The 19,066-nt window shown below is 52.2% G+C and overlaps 1 protein-coding gene across 1 annotated transcript in view; it reads right to left on the bottom strand.

The window, feature by feature from the left end:
- Nucleotides 1–19,066, bottom strand: part of RASAL2 (RAS protein activator like 2) — a 247,788-nt gene that overhangs the window by 121,730 nt on the left and 106,992 nt on the right. The window contains exon 2 of the mRNA XM_055121458.1: nucleotides 3,637–3,764. Within this exon, the coding sequence (XP_054977433.1) occupies nucleotides 3,637–3,764 (128 nt within the window). The remainder of the gene's footprint in view (nucleotides 1–3,636; nucleotides 3,765–19,066) is intronic.

Here is a 19,066-nt window from a genome sequence, read left to right as displayed (position 1 = left end):
CCTGAGCATTGCGGGGTGGGACCCAAAAAGCCAAAAATAAATAAATAAATAAATAAATAAATAAATAAATAGATAGATAATAATTAATAAATAAATATTTAAAAAAGAATAATAAAAAAAGAATTCATCTGAGCACTGCCACATTGTCAGGCTGCACTGTCCACGCCCCCCTACTCACACACTAACAGTGGCTTTTGGAACTCCAGGCACAAAAGGAATATTTGAATGAAAAAAGGCGAGGCCTGCTGCTGAAGGTCTGTTTCTGCCCAAAGAAAAGAAGGTCCCATTCTTTTGTATTTTTCACTGCAGCCCCTCAGAGGGGCTCGACCTGCCCCCCACCCCACCCCCCAGCCGCCTTCATCTCTAGCTGCCTTGGTCTTATCTCCTGCAAGCAAAATGGAATTTCAACGCCAGTGGCGCACTCTGTCCCCTCTGGGATGCTCTGGTGTCAAGCCAGCTGGGCCACTCCTGGCCGCCGAGCGTGGAGGGACACTCGTGACACTGGACAGTGTCTCCATGGCGTTGCGTGCTGTGGCCAGAAGCCACTTAGTGAGCTACTTCTGAAGGTAAGATTCCCGACAGCCTCATCTCCCTCTCTGCTGCGTCCCAGATGGCTCCGTGGGTACCAAACTCTTCCCAGGGATGGGAAGTGTGTGCAGCGAAGAGAAGGCGATGAAAAGATGCCCGTACCCTGGGCTGGAGCGAGAGCACAGCAGGGAGGGAGTTGGCCTGGCACACAGCCGACCCGGGTTCAATCCCCGGCATCACCATAGGGTCCCCTGAGCACCGCCAGGAGTGATTCCTGAGTGCAGAGCCAGGAGTCAGCCCTGAGCATTGCTGGGTGGGACCTAAAAAGCAAAAAATATATAAAAATAAAAGATGCCCCTACCCTGAATACAGGCTCATTAGTTTGCTCGAGCGGGCGCCAGTCACGTCTCCATGGTGAGACTCATTGTGACTGCTTCTGGCATATCGAACACGCCACGGGGAGCTTGCCAGGTTCTGCCGTGCGGGCGGGATCCTCTCGGTAGCTTGCCGGGCTCTCCGAGAGGGATACAATTAAAAAAATAAATAAAAAAGTCATGTGGTGTTCATGCCCAATTCAATCAGCTTGATCAATGGCTGAACAAATAGCAGTACTCCTACATTATTTTTAAAAAAGGAGGGGTGCTGGAGCGATAGCACAGTGGGGAGGGCATTTGCCTTGCATGCAGCCGGCTCGGGTTCAATTCCCGGTATCCCATAGGGTCCCCCGAGCAGCGCCAAGAGTAATTCCTGAGTGCAGAGCCAGGAGGAACCCCTGTGCATCGCCAGGTGGGACCCAAAAAGGAAAAAAAAAATCTTTTAAAATAAATAAATAAATAAATAAAATACCCATTTTATTTATTTAAAAATTTTTTAAAAATTAAAAAAAAAAAAGTCCCCAAGCACCAGAGACAGGAGCCCCGAAACCCAAACCCTCCCTACAATAGCCCTCCCCGGCCAACAGAGGGCGCGAGATCGCCGCCATACGGAACAACCAACCCTGTAACAGGTGCCAAGCGCCGTGGGCTAAGAGTGGGGGGCCTGGGTCCGAAACCCAGAACCAGCTGGTGGGTCGTGGGAAGCCAGGGCCGGTGCCAGGAGGAGAGGCTGAGGGGCGCGGACGTGAGAAGAGGACGGGGGCATCCAGGGGCATTTTCTATTTGCGTGCTTAAATTGATTAATTAATTAATTAATTAATTGATTAATGCCAGGGATCGAACCCAGGTCGGCCCTGTGCAAGCAAGCGCCCTAACCACTGCCCCATCTCTCTGGCCCCCAGCAAGCTCTTCTTCTGAGCGGCCCCCATGCTGGGTCTGAGTCATAAAAGCCATCAGGAGAAAATTGGCCGGAATTGACCAGTAATGATGACTTTGCCTTTAGCACTCTGAGAATTCAGGCGCCAGGGAGGGCGGGTGGAGAAACGGGCAAGGGTAATTACAGCGTCATTATCGCGGGCATAACGCACGCTGACTCCAGAGCCCCGAAGGCCTCCCAAGGTGCTTCCAGAAAGGCAGGCCTGTGCCCTGGACACTGTGGGCCCTCCGGCCCCCTTCCCCGCCCCTCTGCCCGGGGGTCCTGTGCCGCAGGGGGGCCTCGAGCTCACTGGGACACACAGTGACTCCGACAGGGCGGGGAGAAGCGTGTGCCCCAGGCCCTGGCCGCCCCTGCTGCCCGCCCCGTCTGGGCTTCCCCGGGGATAGGCCAGCACCCGCCCGTGACCGCCTGGGCCTTCCTCCTTGCCCAGGCCCCGAGGGGTGGGGTGAGGGCCGCTTGCTGCTTCGGCTAAGGCCTGGGTTCGAGGCCCGGCACCCTCCAGGGTCCCGTCTGCCCAAAGCCCAGCCCTGGGCAGACAGAGCTGGCTTGTGCCGGGCAAGGACAGGGAGGGACAGAACGGCCACCATCCCCCGGGGCCACGGAACGCCCACACTCAGATTCCAAATGACTCCACGGTCTCCCTCCTTCCCTCTCCCTCCTTCCTTCCCTCTCCCTATCTCCCTCCCTCCCTCTCCCTCCGTCTCCCTCCCTCTCTTCCTCTCTCCCTCTCCCTCTCTCTCCCTCCCCCTCCCTCCCTCTCTCCTTCCCTCTTCCTCTCTCCCTCTCCCTCTCTCTCCCTCCCCCTCCCTCCCTCCCTCCCTCCCTCCCTCTCCCTCTTTCCTTCCCTCTCCATCCCTCTCCTTCCCTCTCTCTCTCCCTCCCTCCCCCTCTCTCCCTCCCTCCCCCTCTCTCCCCTCCCTCTCTCTCACTCTCTCCCTCCCTCCCCCTCCCTGCCTCCTTCCCCTCCCTCTCTCACTCTCATGCTCTCTCTACCACCCAACTCTCCCTTTCTTGCTCTCTCCCTCTTCCCCTCTTGTTCTCCCACTCACTTTCTACCCCCTCACCCTCCCTCTTTTTCCTTCTCTTGATCTCTCTCCCTCCCTTTCTCCCTTTCTCCAGTCTCTCCCTCCCTCCCTTTCTCTCCCTCCTTCTCCCCCCTCATGTCTTTCCCTCTCTTCCTCTCCCTCTCTCATTCCCTCTCCCTCTCCCCTCATCTCTCTCCCTCCCTCTCTTCCTCACTCTTTCCCTCTCCCTCTTTCTCTTCATCTCTTTCCCTCCCTCTTTCTCCCTCCCTCTCTTTTTCCTCTCCCTCCCTCTCTCCTTTTCTCTCTTCTCTCTCCCTCTCTCATTCACTCTCTCCTCTCTCCCTCCATTCCTCCCTCTCTCCATCTCTCCCTCTCTCCCTCTCTGCTTCTCTCCCCCCTCTCTCCCACTCTCCCTCTCTCTCTCCCTCTCTCTCCCTTCCTACTTCTCTCTACCCCTCTCTCTCCCACTCTCCCTCTCTCTCCCTCCCTCCCTCCCTCTCTCCATCTCTCCCTCTCTCCCTCTCTCTCTCCCTCTCTCTCCCTCCCTCCCTCTCTCTCTCCATCTCTCCCTCTCTCCCTCCCTGTTTCTCTCTCCTCCCCTCTCCCACTCTCCCTTTCTCTCCCTCCCTCTCTCCCTTTCTCTCTTCTTCTCTCCCTCTCATTCCCTCTCTCCTCTCCCTCCCTCTCTCCCTTCCTCTCTCCTTCCCTCCTCTCTCCCCCTGCCTCTCTCTCTCCTTTGCCCTCTCTCCTTTGCCCTCTCTCCCCTCCTCACCTCCTTCTCCCTGTTGAGCAGGACCAGCTGGCTGTCGGTGAGGATGCAGTACTTGCGTTCCCACGTGGTGCTGTCCGTGTAGGGGGACTGGCCGCAGGACAGGCGGTGCGTGGGCGGCCCCTTCACATCTGGGGGCCAAGGGAGAGAGACACAAGCGACGGGTGAGCACGAGCATGGGGCCGCGTGCGAACAAACAGGAGGCGCATGCAGAACCCAGACAGGTGCAGTCAAGCATCAGCCTGGGGTGGGGGGGCACGCAGGGACCGAGCCCCCACCCGACACCGAGGGTCCAATGCTGGGAGAGGGTGACGCTACAGAGGGGGCGAGGGGGCAGAGGGGCGCAAACTAGGGGGCAGCCTCCCAAGGCCTCAGGCACCTGAAGGTTCTGGCTAGAGTGGTGAAATGTTCGACCGCAGCACGATGCAGCCACTAGAGGCCAGCAGGAGGCCAGGAACGCGGGAAGACTCCCTCACTCGGTGGCACTGCACCCAGCAAGATGGGGAAACACCAACCAGCCAGCACCTGGCCACAGCGAAAGCTCTCACTCAAATGCAGTTCCCGTGGAGGGAAGCCCACTTTCAAGGCTGGTCACTGCAGAAAGCGCTCACTCAAATGCAGTTCCTGTGGAGGGAAGTCCACTTTGGGGTCTGGTCACTGCAGAAAGCTCTCACTCAAATGCAGTTCCCGTGGAGGGAAGCCCACTTTCAGGCCTGGTCACTGCAGAAAGCTCTAACTCAAATGCAGTTCCCGTGGGGGGAAGCCCACTTTCAAGGCTGGTCACTGCAGAAAGCGCTCACTTAAATGCAGTTCCCGTGGAGGAAAGCCCACTTTAGGACCTGGTCACTGCAGAAAGCGCTCACTCAAATGCAGTTCCCATGGAGGGAAGCACATTTACCCAGAGGTATTCCTGGGGGTGCCTGGGGGACCGTGTGTAGCAGAGTCGGAACCAGGGGACCCACTGGGCTCTCTCTCTGCCACAGAGACAAAGTCAGAGGAGAACCTGCAACTGCAGAAACTTGGAAACATGCGCCATCGACCACACAGAAGCATGTGTCAACCGGGCTGGGGTGTCCGTCACTGCTGCTGCGTAATGCAGACGTCCAACCCTCAGCTCGCAGAACGGGAGGCGCTCGCGGAACTGAGCTCAAGGTCACTGAAATGATTTCCCAGTTGTCTGAGATGCAGAAACTACCCCAAGATGCTGACCCGGAGCCAACTTCTATAAAAGTGAACTGAACATGCCCGGCGCAAGTCATGTTCCCTCTAGCCTGGCCCTAAGCATCCACTAGGATGGAGAGGCCACTAGCAGGTACATTTCCTCTCGCCCCGCCCCTAAGCATCCAACAGCATCTCTCGGGTGCAATTATTATTATTATTTTATTTAATTATTATTATTTTTAAGGTTTTTTTAAAAAAATCGAATTAGGGGCTGGAGCGATAGCACAGCGGGTAGGGCGTTTGCCTTGCACGCAGCCGACCCGGGTTCTAATCCCAGCATCCCATATGGTCCCCTGAGCAACGCCAGGGGTAATTCCTGAGTGAAGAGCCAGGAGTAACCCCTGTGAATCGCCGGGTGTGACCCAAACCAAAAAAAAAAAAAAAAAAAAAATCGAATTACTGTGAGACAGACCCTTCCAAAGCTGTTCATGGTTGGGTGTTAGTCACATGGTGTTCCAACACCCGTCCCTCCACCAGGGCACGTTTCCCAGCACCCTAGTCCCCAGGTTCCCTCCCATCACCCCCAGCGTCTATGACAGACACTCTCTCTCTCCCTCTCCCTCTCTCTCCCTCTCTCTCTCTCCCTCTCCTTCTCCCCCCCTCCTTCTCCCTCTCTCCCTCTCCCTCTCCTTCTCACTCTCTCTCCCTCTCTCTCTCTCCCTCTCCTTCTCCCCCCTCCTTCTCCCTCTGTCCCTCTCCCTCTCTTCCTCTCTCTCCCTCTCCCTCTCTCTCTCCCTCTCCTTCTCCCTCTCTCTCCCTTCCTCTCTCTCCCTCTGCCTCTCCCTTCCTCCGTTTCTCCCTCCCTCTTTCCCTCTCCCTCTCTCTCCCTCCCTCTCCTTCTCCCTCTCCTTCCCTCTTCTCTCTCTCCCTCTCCTTTCCCCTCTTTCCCCCCCTTTCTCCCTCTCCCTCCCTCTCTCCCTCTCACTCTCTCTCTCCTTCTCTCTCCCTCTTCCTCTCTCTCCCTCTCCCTCTCCCCCTCTCTCCCTCTCCCTCTCTCTCCCTCTCTCTCTCTCCTCTCTCCCTCTCCTTCTCTCCTTCTCTCCCTCTCTCCCTCTCTCTCTCTCTCTCTCTCCCTCCCTCTCTCCCCGCGCTCCCTTCCTCCCCATCTCCCAACTCACCCTTCAGGGCATCGCAATTTGCGAAAGTTACTGAAAAGCTACAGTGTCTATCCCTTACCCTACTTTCAACACCCAGCTCTTGTCCACCGTGACCCTTCCCAGCTATTCCTGCCATCCTGGTCCCTTCTCTATCTGACCCACCCTCCACCCCACACACATTCGTGCTTGTTTCCACCCCCTGACCAGCCTCCGAGCCCCCCCAACCCCCGGGAGGGTCTATTTTTAGAGACAAGCACCACGCAACGGAAAAACGGAAAAACGCACCTACTGATGTGGAAGTGTGCGACTTTTGGACCACGAAAGTTTTCATTCAGCGACTAAACACTGTGCCTGAGCTCCCAAGGGCCACCGATAACCATCTTGCCTGAGCCCCTGGGGGGCGGGCATCCGAGGACACACACTAAAAAGGATGAAGACCTTTGCCCGTTGTCATGGGAACAGGGGATCCCACATCTAACCAGGACCCTTAAAATGGGATCGGAACCCTCAGCTGGAGTGAGCCTGGGAAATCCTCCCTCAGACAGTCTCTCACTGTCTCGGGTTCTGGCTCTTTCCGACCCGACTCGGTTCCTGCTTCCCCCGGGGACGATGAAACAAGAGCTCACACCTGAGTTTCCAAAACGTTTCCCCCAACACAGCCCCTTTTTGCCTGAGGACTGCAAGCAAGTGTGCCGAAAACACCTCGAATTTATCACCGGCTTAATTGTTTTGGTGTTTTGTTTTGTTTTGTTTTGCTTTTTGGGTCCCACCCGGCGATGCTCAGGGGTTCCTCCTGGCTCTGCACTCAGGAATCACTCCTGGTGGTGCTCAGCGGACCCTATAGGATGCCTGGGATCAAACCCAGGTCGGTCGCATGCAAGGCCAATGCCCTCCCCGCTGTGCTATCGCTCCAGCCCCCCACTGGCTTGATTTTGAATGAATGTTTAGTCACTGCAGGTCTAGAATCCTTTTACTGTTACCAAATTCTCCACAAAATCCCACCCCCAGCCCCAAAGGCTGTGTGACCCACAGCTTAAGGAAGGTTCTAGAGCCTTGGATAAGACGCTGGTTGATTTCTCCCCAGGGCCAAAGGAAGAAGACAGACAGACATGAAGACCTTTGCCCGTGGAAATGAGAACAGAGGATTCCATGTTTAAACATAGAGGATCCTGACAAAGAGGAAAAAAAAAAACAAATTTCCATATATATATATATGTGTGTGTGTGTGTGTATATATATATATATATATATTTTTTTTTTTTTTTTTTGCTTTTTTTGGATCCCACCCAGCGATGCTCAGGGGTTCCTCCTGGCTCTGCACTCAGGAATCACTCCTGGCAGTGCTCGGGGAACCCTATGGGATGCCGGGGATCAAACTCGGGTCAGGCGCATGCAAGGCCAAAGCCCTCCCCGCTGTGCTATCACTCCAGCCCCCGAGTTCCGTATCTTCTATGGAAAAAATTTGGATTTTTTTCTGTCTAAATACAAAAGTTGCCCAACTTATTGGACCTACAGCCCCCTTGTCAGAAAACAAAATTAAATAAATAAATAAATAAATAAATAAATAAATAAATCAGTGGGTCCCGGGAAATTGGTCTCTTCTAAGCGAACAAACAGAAAGCGTCTTCCCCCATCTGCCCCAAGGCTCCTTACGACACCCCCCCTCTGAGAAACCCCCATCAAATTCTGCCATGGATTATACCCATCTTACTCATTTTTCACATTTCAATTGTGTATAATGCCCACTTTTGAATAGGACGTGGAGGCACAGTCAGTGATGCTCTGGGGTTACTCCCAGCTCGGTGCTCAGGGAATCACTCCTGGTGGAGCCCGGGACCACGTGGTACCAGGGATGGGAAACGGGCCCTCTGTACCTTGCAGTGCCCACACTCCCACCTGCTGAGCCGCGCCCCTGGACCAGTCACATCACAGAACCCCGAAAAGATGACAAGAAAGATGCTGGACACTATTCCTGACCCGCCAGAGTCTGGGAACAACCTCAGTGTCCAAGAACAGACGACTGGATAAAGAAACCATGGCACGGGCCAGAATGATAGCACAGCAGGGAGGGCATCTGCCCAGCACGCAGCTGACCCGTGTTCGATCCCCCGCATCCCACAGGGTCCCCCAAGCAGCGCCAGGAGTAACTGCAGAGGCAAAAGGAACCCCTGAGCATTGCCGGGGGTGACCCAAAAAGAAAAAGAAAGAAAAGAAGAAGAAACGATGGCACATCTAGACAGTGGAATACCACGCAGCTGTTAGGGGAAATGAAACCATGAAATCTGCCTCTAAATGGATGGACATGGGGAGTAGCGTGCTGAGAGAAATGAGTCAGAAGGAGAGGGGCAGATGTAGAATGACTGCAGTCATTTGTGAGATATATCACGATCACGAAATCCCTATTAATCGTCGATTTCTCGCGGGGGCTCAGTAACCTCTCCATTCGTCCTTTCCCTAGGATCTTAGAAGTCCATCTCGACTCGGCCCTCCTAAGGATGTTGCACTGGGGGCTCTTCAGGGTCAGGGGAATGAGATCCAGCTTGTTACTGGATTTAGCATATGAATACACCATGGGAAGCTTGTGAGGCTGTCCCATGTGGGCAGGAAACTCTCAGAAGATTGCCAGTTTCTCCCAGAGGGAGAAGAAGGCTATAGGATATCTTCTGGGAGCTTGCTTTTAAGTCTCTGGATGTTGGCCATTGATGGGATTACACACACCTGGGTTCCTCTGCCGGTACCTTCATGCGTGTGGAGAGGGGCCTCAAGCATGGCTGTAGCTAGGTTACGGTGGTCTTCGGCCGCCGGGAGCTCTGCTTGGGGTGGGGAGGGAAGCTGGAGCTCATCCCCTCCGAGGGGCCCCGGGGAAGACAGCCAGGAGTGCGGGCAAGAGACTCTCACGCAGAAAGTGATATATATTTACATACATATATATATAAAGTAGAAGTCTAATATCCATGGTCAGGGAAAACAGGAGTGGGAAGGCTGGTCAACGGCTTGAATCAATCACAAGGGTGTGAGGAATTGAGGGTAGGTAAGATAGAAAAGAGAACAGTGTGACAATAACAGCTGGACCTGATCACACTGGGCAAGAACTAGTGTTAAAAATAGATAAAGGGATATACATGATTACCTTTCAGTATCTGTATTGTAAACCACAATGCCCAAAAGGGAAGGGGGTGAGAGACAGAGACAGAAAGAGAGGGAGAGGGAGGGAGAGAGTAAGAGAGGGAGGGAGGGAGGGAGAGAGGGAGAGAGAGGGGGAGGGAGAGAGAGAAGGGGAGGGAGAGAGGGAGGAAGAGAGAGAGGGAGAGAGAGACAGAGAGTCAGAGAGATAGAGAGTGAAGAAGTATCTGCCATAGAGGCAGGCTAGGGGTGGGGGGTGACAGGAGGGACCCTGGGGACACTGGGGCTGGGAAATGTGCCCTGGTGGAGGGACGGGTGTTGGAACCCTGTAGGACTGAAACCTAATCATGAACACCTTTGTAAGGATCTATCTCACAGTGATTCAATTGAAAACTTGTTTAAAAAAAAAAAAAAGAAGGGGCTGGAGCGATAGCACAGTGGGGAGGGCATTTGCCTTGCACGCGGCCGACCTGGGTTCGATCCCCGGCATCCCATAGGGTCCCCCAAGCACCGCCAGGAGTGATTCCTGAGTGCAGAGCCTGGAGTCAGCCCTGAGCATCGCTGGGTGGGAACCAAAAAGCGGAAAGAAAGAAAGAAAGAAAGAAAGAAAGAAAGAAAGAAAGAAAGAAAGAAAGAAAGAAAGAAAGAAAGAAAGAAAGAAAGAAAGAAAGAAAGAAAGAAAGGAAGGAAGGAAGGAAGGAAGGAAGGAAGGAAGGAAGGAAGGAAGGAAGGAAGGAAGGAAGGAAGAAAGGAAGGAAGAAAGGAAGAAAGAAAAGAACCTGCAGATGCGATTTCTTCTACCATGCCCTCACCTCCCGGCCCAGGGAACATCTAAACATCCTCCTGAAGCCTCCGCACGCGCATGACATGAACAGGAAGCGCTCGGAGAAGTGACCGAGCAGTGTCACCTTCCCCTTGCAACCCCTCTCCCTCCTGGGGGCGCCGCCCCGCCCGTCACCTGCCCCAGTGACATACTTCTAATTTCTGCTTCCAATTATATTTAGCGCCTGCGAGTCCCCCGGGACGGGGAGGACTAAGTTAGTGTCACCGATAAAGACACACTGGCAAAATTGGAAGGCTGAATTTTAGATCCGCACTGTCCCATCCTCTCGGGGGACGGAGGGCACTGGGTGTTGGCCTTATTAATGAGATCGGAATCATTTTTTCAGTAAGTTGAAGAGAATTTGAGGTCACTCAAAGCACTTTGCTAAACACCAGGTATTATCCCTCACGCTAGTAAGACTCAAAAAAAATTTTTTTTTTGATCACTAGATCTCTTTAAAGTCATAACACGATAATTTCAAAGAGCTTTTGTTTATGTGGGTTATGTTTGCCAAATTTACCATATTCCAAATGAAAACTGAGAAATTTTGGAAATACATATTCAAGAACTATTTTATTGCCTATCGGCATAAATATATTTAATGAAGTACGTTTTCCTAAACAACAACAAAAAGTAAATGACATTTTTGTGTGTGTGCTTTCTGGGTCCCACCCGGCGATGCTCAGGGGTTCCTCCTGGCTCTACACTCAGGAATCACTCATGGCGGTGCTCGGGGGACCCTGTGGGATGCTGGGAATCGAACCCAGGTCGGCTACATGCCAGGCAAATGCTCTACCCACTGTGCTATCGCTCCAGCCCCAATGACATGGTTTTACGTCTTGCAAATCTCCTTCAAGTTGAAGAATCCTGGGGCCGGAGTGATAGCACAGCGGGGAGGGCATTTGCCTTGCACGTGGCCGACCCGGGTTCAATCCCCGGCATTCCATATGGTCCCCCAAGCATGCCAGGAGTAATTCCTGACTGCAAAGCCAGGAGTAACCCCTGAGCATCGCTAGGTGTGACCAAAAAAAAGGAAAAAAAAAAAAAAGAAAAGAAAGAAATTTTTAAAAAAATTTAAAAAAATAGTTGAAGTCTTCAAGTTGAAGTTCAAGGTCAATCTCCTTTGGTCGAAGAACAGATCACTGTGTCCTTATTTGAGGGGCTTGGGAGGTACTGTTTGGGCCACACCTGGTGGTGCTCAGGGCTTACCCTAGCTCTGTGCTCAGGAGTCACTCCTGGCGGTGTTGGGGGACCCTATGGGGGGACGAGAATCATATCGAGGTAGTAAGCACGCAAGACAAACGTGTTCATCCCTATACCCTCCCTTCAGACTAACTGCTGGCTCCTTTTCTGTTTCAGTATTTCGTTCATTGCTTTATATTGTTTTGGTTGAGGTAGTACTGTCTGTAGCACCGTCGTCCCGTTGAACATGGATTTGCTCGAGCGGGCACCAGTAACGTCTCCATGGCGAGACTTGTTGTTACTGGGATGGAGGAATCGAACCCGGGTCGGCCCTATGCAAGGGAAACGCCCTACCTGCTGTGCTATGGTATATGAAGAAAATCTCGATTCAATAGATCTGTCGTTGGGAGAAGGGAAGAGTATTTTCAGATCACAGTGGATCATCTTTTTTATTTTGTTTTGTTTGGGGGCCACACCCAGCCTCTCTCTGGACACATGCAACATCTTTTTTTTTTTCTTTTTTGGGTCCCACCCGGCGATGCTCAGGGCTGACTCCTGGCTCTGCACTCAGGAATCACTCCTGGCGGTGCTCAGGGGACCCTATGGGATGCTGGGAATTGAGCCCAGGTCGGCCGCGTGCCATGCAAAGGTCCTACCCGTTGTCCTATCGCTCCGGCCCCCTCCCGGCAACATCTTTTAGTCAACCAAGTGCCCAAGAGATGGTACAGAGGGGAAGTAATTTGCCTTGCATGCAGCCAACCCAGGTTCGATCCCCAGCACCCCATACAGTCCCCCGAGCACCACCTGGAGTGATCCCTGAGTGCAGAGCCAGGAGGAACCCCTGAGCATTGCTGAGTGTGGCCCTCAAAAAACAAATAAATAAACAGTTCATGAAAAGCTAAAAAGAGGTGCTGACTGAAAGTGATTAATCGGGAAACTCTGACCACACCACAATGAATTTCTTTCACACTGTTCCCCTCACTGGTCTAGGTTGCCCTTCGGATGGATCTTTCACCCATTTATCCAAGCTCGCAGCATTATGTATGACACCATTGTCTAGAAAAACGTTGCTTCGGTAAAATCTGCATCTCTCCCAAACGTGGACACTTCCTCCTGAATCTTCAGAAAGAACTGGAGAGCCGTCAAGCGCCAGGCAGCCCAGCCAAGTTTTTCCAATTTCTCATTTTTGTTTTACACTTGAATTTAGTCATTAGCAATAAACACCACTGGGTTTTTTTCTTTTCTTTTCTTTTCCCCCTGCTTCTGGGTTAAGCGTATACCTCTCTTTTTCCGAAACTCGAGCCAAGTAAGCAAGCTTGAATAACTACGGTCGGTCCCTCGGCGGTGAGAACAGTTCCCACAAACTCCTCTGGCAGAAACATTCACCCTCGTCACAGCATCGCGAGGTGGGGGAGGCTGGGGAAGGGGGCTGAGCATTAAGGGAGAGTTGGTTTCCCAGACCAGCACCCTCGAAAGCTAAGTCGCCCTACTGGGGACTTTCCTGCCACCCCGGGGATGTGCAATGCGTTCCTATGGTCACTCGGATGGAGAAGGAGTCGCTTTTTCCCCTGATGGGCAGAGAAGAATGTAATGGCTGGAGGGGGGCGGTGGGTGGGGGGGGGGGGGGGGCTCTGTCCATCCCAGATACTACAAGAGTGGATCTTCTTAATCCTGTTTTCCGTCATCAGTGCAAACTTTAACCCAGTGTTTTGTTTTATTTGTTTTTTTTCTTTTTGGGTCACACCCAAAAAGAATGCACAAGGGTTCCTCCTGGCTCTGCACTCAGGAATTACCCCCCTGGCAGTGCTCAGGGGACCCTATGGGATGCTGGGAGTTGAACCCAGGTCGGCTGCGTGCAAGGCAAACATCCTCCCCGCTGTGCTATCTCTCCAGCCCCCCAGTGTTTGTTTGTTTTTTTTAAAGCCACAGTTTCTGAGGACAGGGGTGCTGGGAAATGTTCACAGGGGGGACCGATGTAAGACTGAGACCTCATGACGAACATCTGTGGAAGGGTCTATCTTATGGTAATTCAATTCAAATATAATTAAAAATAAATAATAATCACTATCACTGTCATCTCGTTGCGCATCGACATGCTCGAGCCGGCACCAGTAACGTCTCCATTGGGAGACTTGTTGTTACTGTTTTTTTGCATATCAAATGTGCCACGGGGAGCTTGCCAGGCTCTGCCTGGAAATAATCAATCAAATTTAATAATCAAATCTAATCAAATCATAATCAAATCAAATTTAATAATCAAATCAAATTTAATAACCAATCAAATTTATTTATTTATTTATTTGCTTTTTGGGTCCCACCCGGCGATGTTCAGGGCTGACTCCTGGCTCTACACTCAGGAATCACTCCTGGTGGTACTCGGGGGACCCTGTGGGATGCCGGGGATCGAACCCGGGTCGGCCGCGTGCAAGGCCAACGTCCTCCCCGCTGTGCTATCGCTCCAGACCTTAAATCAATAAAATTTTAAAAAAGAAAAAGAAATACAGGAAAAGCCACACTGTCTTAGGAAAACCACTTTGCATTCACAGGTAGGACGGCTCCTTTGGAATCTGGAGTCCTGGGGCCACAGTCAGAAGGTGATGGCTTTGCCAGTGCAGGAAGTGGACACGGCTCCCGTAAGGAAATGAGAGATGGACAACGGATGGGAGACTCATGCCAGTGAGCGTCCAGGCCCCAGGCCCATGGCAAGGGCACAGAGAAAAAGGGACGTGTGCAGCAGAGACGGGCACTGGAAACTCTGCGGCCACCTGAGGTGGATGGCGAGCGGCGGGGCTTGGGAGGACGAGAGAGCAACGAACACCGCCGCACACGGCTCTGAGTTCAAGGACAACACGTGACAACTCGTGACGACGCGTCCGACAGCCGTGATCTGTTTAGCTTCCTGCAGGACCGCACGTGTGTCCTCCGGTCGGGGCAGATGGGAAACCGGAAAGAGAAGCTTTCAGATTGGAACCGACTCTGCAAAGCTGTCCCAGAGAGATCTCTCTGCATGGGGCTCTGTGTGCTTAACTCCACGCCAGAAAGGGCCACCCACCTGCAAAAGGGCATTTGCCTTGCACGAAGCCAACCTGGGTTCGATCCCCGGCATCCCCAAGGGTCCCCCGAGCACCGCCAGGAGTCATTCCTGAGTGCAGAGCCAGGAGGAACCCCTGAGCATCGCCGGGTGGGACCCAAAAGCAAAAAGCAAAAAAAAAAGTCGAATGATTTTTGCTGCCAAGGACTGTCCCGGAAGCTCAGAGCTGCAGACTGGTGGTCGCTGAGGGTCCGAGGGGCTTCAAAGTCAATGAAGATGGACATAAACATAAATGAGCAGCCGAGGGAGCAGGTGATGATATTTGGCTGCAGCTGACGCACAGTGCTGCATCGCTCAGGACAGGGGTCAGTGCCCTCCACCTTGCTGGCCTTCAGCAACCCAGCTGGGGTACGACTCTACGTCCCGTTTGCCCATTCACCAACGTCCATCACACCTTCACCAGGAACAGACCTGTCTCAAGAAACTGCTGTCTTGGGGCTGGAGCAACAATGGAATGTTCTGTGGGATGGAACGTTCCGTAGGCATGTTCTGTAGGGTGCCAACGTCACGACGGCAGATGGCAGTCAGTCTCAGCCTGGGGTTCAGCTCGAACACGCACATCGGAACTCAGCCCCAGCCGCAAAATAAAAATTATTCAAACCCACTCATTTCTATCGAGACCCATAGAAAAGGGGGAAATCTCTATTAAAAAAAAAAAAAAAACTGTCTTTCGGGGCTGGAGCGATAGTACAGTGGGGAGGGCATTTGCCTTGCACGCGGCTGACCAGGTTCGATCCTCAGCATCCCATAGGGTCCCCCGAGCACCGCCAGGAGTGATTCCTGAGTGCAGAGCCAGGAGGGACCCCAGAGCATCGCCGGGTGGGACCCAAAAAAGGCAAAAGAAAACACCAACTTGTATTCCAATATGCTGCCGGGATGTTGAAAAGTTCAAGGGTGTATTTATTTGGCTCTTAAAACCCAACTTGAAACTCTATCAATGGTCAAAACTTAAGCTCCTTGGGGCTGGAGCAACAGTACAACGGGGAGGGCCTTTGCCTTGCACGCGGCCGACCCGGGTTCGATTCTCAGCATCCCATAGGGCCTCCCGAGCACTGCCAGGAGCCATTCCTGAGTGCAGAGCCGGGAGTAACCCCTGTGCATCATCACCAGGTGTGACCCAAAAAGCAAATAAATAAATAAATAAAGTTCCCTCGGTCTTTAAAAAAAAAAAAAACTTAAGCTCCTTTTCCTGTCTTGTGATGCTTTTACTGAGAGAAAACGGACGAGACAAGACTTGATCCCAAACGCTGAGCCACACTCGAGCCTTTGCGTAGATTCAGCACTTCTAGATTTGTAGAAGCACTAACTGACCCCTTATAGGTGTCAGCATCTTTGCTTTCCTTTCAGGGGAGGGGCCGTGGGGAAGGAACTAGCCCTTTAAGAGAGAGATGAGTCTTAGGAGAGCTGAGGAGACGAGAAACAGTCCCCGCTCCTGGGACACCAATTTCTGAGGTTTTAGCAACGGGTCCTATAGCCAACACGCAGGGTAAGACCGGCTTCGGGGAAAATAAGCCGCGTTATGAGTTGTTTGGCACATTAAAAATCATTAACAGGGGCTGGAGCAATAGCACAACAGGGAGGGCGTTTGCCTTGCACGAGGTCGATCCGGGTTCGATTCCCAGCATCCCTTATGGTCCCCGGAGCACCCCCAGGAGTAATTCCTGAGTGCAGAGCCGGGAGTCATCCCTGAGCATCGCTTTTTGGTGTGACCCAAAAAGCAAAAAAAAAAAGGAAAGATTACAAAATGACTTGCTTTTTTAGGCTCCTCTTTCCTCTTACACCCTGACATGAGTTGACCAGTAATGACCAGCTAACGACGCGTGAGATGCAAACAAGGAAATGAATGAACACGGCTTTCTGAGGCGAACACTTTGATCACGGTATTTTTCCTCACCAACAGGTATAAGAATCACGTGGACAGTTCCTGGGGACACGTACAATGACAAGTTTGTCTTCTCTTTCTCATTAACCTTTATCACTTCCATCTCTGCCCCAAATCTAAGACCATTTCCATTCCAGACGGGCTCTTTTCTCGGGCCCTTCCTTCTCTGAGATGCTCAGATTTAATTGAAATACAATCCTGTCGGGAAAATCAGTATCTGTTCTCTCACCCAGACCCATGTGCAGCTCCGTGTTTGGGGGACCACGAACAAGGTTATTTTCTTTTCTTTTCTTTTTTGGCATTTTGGGTCACACCCGGCGATGCTCAGGGGTTACTACTGGTTCATGCACTCAGGAATTACTCCGAGTGGTGCTCGGGGACCCTATGGGATGCTGCGAATCGAACCCAGGTCAGCTACGTGCAAGGCAAACGCTCTCCTGCTGTGCTATCGCTCCAACCCCACAAGGTTCTTTAGCTCTAATTCAATTTGGACCATCAATCTTCAGCTCAGAATTTCCTTGCACGCAGCTGATCGGTCTGATTCCCCGTATGCCATGTGGTCCCCCGACCACCGCCAGGAGTGATCCCTGAGCCAGGAGCGGCCTAAAACACAAGCCTCCGCCCCTCCCCCAGAAAGAATAAAGAAACAGGCAGAAGACCTACTTTTTTTCTCAACATGTTCGGAACACAGAATATCGAACGTGGGGCCGGAGGGATAGTATAGCAGGGAGATAGTACACTATCATTTTTTTGTGAGGGAGAGCCTCACAAACTCCCCGTGGCATATTCATATGCCAAAGCCGGTAACAATGCTGGGTCTCATTCCCCTGACCCTGAAAGAGCCTCCAATGCGGCACCATTGGGAAGGACGAGTAAAGAGAGGCTGTTAAATTCTCAGGGCTAGGACGCATGGAGATGTTACTGAGACCGCTCGAGAAATTCGACGATCAACAGGATGATGATGATGATGATGATGATGATGATGATGATGATGATGATGATGATGATGATGATGATGATGATATCCAATAGTGCAGACAGGATGGACAGAGGAATCGGGCAGCGCTCAGGAACGCCAACGGTGCCCCCTGCCAACTCTGCCCCTCCTCCTGCTGACCCGAGACCCCAACAGGCAGGAAGCAGACATTATCCCAGAGGAAAGAATCAAATTCACTAATGACAGGAGCACCCCCACCAGAAGGCACCCAGAGGCCCCAAAAAACAGCGGCAAACAAGGACCTCGTCCCACGGAGAGCAAAGAGGCATTTGCAGAAACCGGAAGCCTCTGATAGGAATTAGACCCAGAATAAACGGAAAGGCTGGGAAGGTTGCAGCTTGCAACAGACCTAAACTAGCAGACAGGCTGGCCCAGGAGATACAAACAATCAGGAGGTGGGGGGGGACCCCCACCTTCAAGGCTGAAGACCAGGGAATCCATCAAGCCGATCCCCGGAACGTTCTATAAAAAGCCCTCTTCCCAGAGCTAAGAAGAGTTTCTGTAGAGGGAAACATGACAGCAGGCATCCAAACAAGGCTCGGGAGATCAAAATTCAGAAAATATCCCAATATCACAGAAGGGAGAACAAAAGGGAAAAAAAAGAGCAGGAGGGAAAAAAAAAAAAAGAAAGAGAAGGAAATTGAGACGGGCGCTGAACGCGCTTCACCAATAGAAAAAGAACAGAGGGGGACTGGGGAGATAGTATATCAGGGAGGCGAGCACACAGTCGACCCGGGTTCAATTCCCAGCATCCCATAGGGTCTCCTGAGCACCACCAGGGGTAATTCCTGAGTGCAGAGCCAGGAGTAACCCCTTAGCATCGTCAGGTGGGACCCAAAAAGCAAAAAAAACTGAGGGACCACTCCAGAATAGGATTTCGAGCTCCAGGTAACCCCCAAAATACATCACTGAAAGGGGGAAAAAAAACCAACATGCAAAATCTGGAGTAAACCTGGACTCAACTTTCCCCAAAGCCACAGGAAGGCAGAAAGACTGAAGGCCGTGGGGCAGTAACTTTGGAAGAAAGCAGGCCAGAGAAAGTTATTTTCAACCTATGGGCGCAGGAAGCAAATCACACTCCAAGTGATATTAGAAGCCTGCAGGTCATTGGGGCTGGATGGACAGCACAGCGGGGTGGGCGTTTGCCTTGCATGAGGCCGATCCGGGTTCAATTCCCAGCATCCCATAGGGATCCTGAGCACCGCCAGGAGTGATTCCAGAGTGCAGAGCCAGGAGTAAGTAGATTAAGTAGGAATGGAAGTAGGGTATTAAAGTTACACAGAAAAAAAGATGATTGGACGGCACGCCTATGAACCACGTCTTAAAACTTTCAATGCACCATTACCGGGCCAGAACCAAGTACAGCAGCGAGGGCATTTTTGACTGGCACGCGGTTGACCCGGGTTCAAACACCAGCATCCCACTGGGTCCCCCCTCCCCCCCCCAGCACCACCAGGAGTGATTCCTGAGTGCAGAGCCAGGAGGAACCCCCCGAGCATCAACGAGTGTGATCCTATGGCTGAAGAGGTGTGAACTTACCCTACAAGGCACAACTTAAACAAACAAGTCAAGTTCCTTTTAGATAGTTTTAACTATGAGGCATTGAAAGAAGGGGGAGGGCTGGAGCGACAGCACAGCAGGGAGGGCATTTGCCGGGCACGAGGCTGACCTGGGTTCGATTCCCAGCATCCCATAGGGTCCCCCGAGCACCGCCAGGAGTCATTCCTGAGTGCAGAGCCCAAAGTCAGCCCTGAGCATCGCCGGCTGTGACTAGAAAGCAAAAAAAAAAAAAAAGAAAAGAAAGAAAGAAAGATTGGGCTGGAGCAATAGCACAGCAGGTAGGCCACTTGCCTTACATGCAGCCAACCCAAGTTCGATTCCCAGCATCCCATAGGGTCCCCCGAGCACTGCCAGAAGTAATTCCTGAGTGCATGAGCCAGGAGTAACCACTGTGCATTGCTCGGAGAAAGAAAGGAAGAAAGAAAGAAAGAAAGAAAGAAAGAAAGAAAGAAAGAAA

Source organism: Sorex araneus, chromosome X (genome assembly GCF_027595985.1).
Source record: "Sorex araneus isolate mSorAra2 chromosome X, mSorAra2.pri, whole genome shotgun sequence".
Taxonomy (NCBI): Eukaryota; Metazoa; Chordata; class Mammalia; order Eulipotyphla; family Soricidae; genus Sorex; species Sorex araneus.
Note: the sequence above shows the minus strand (reverse complement) of the source record. Positions and strands in the feature narration are given on the sequence as shown.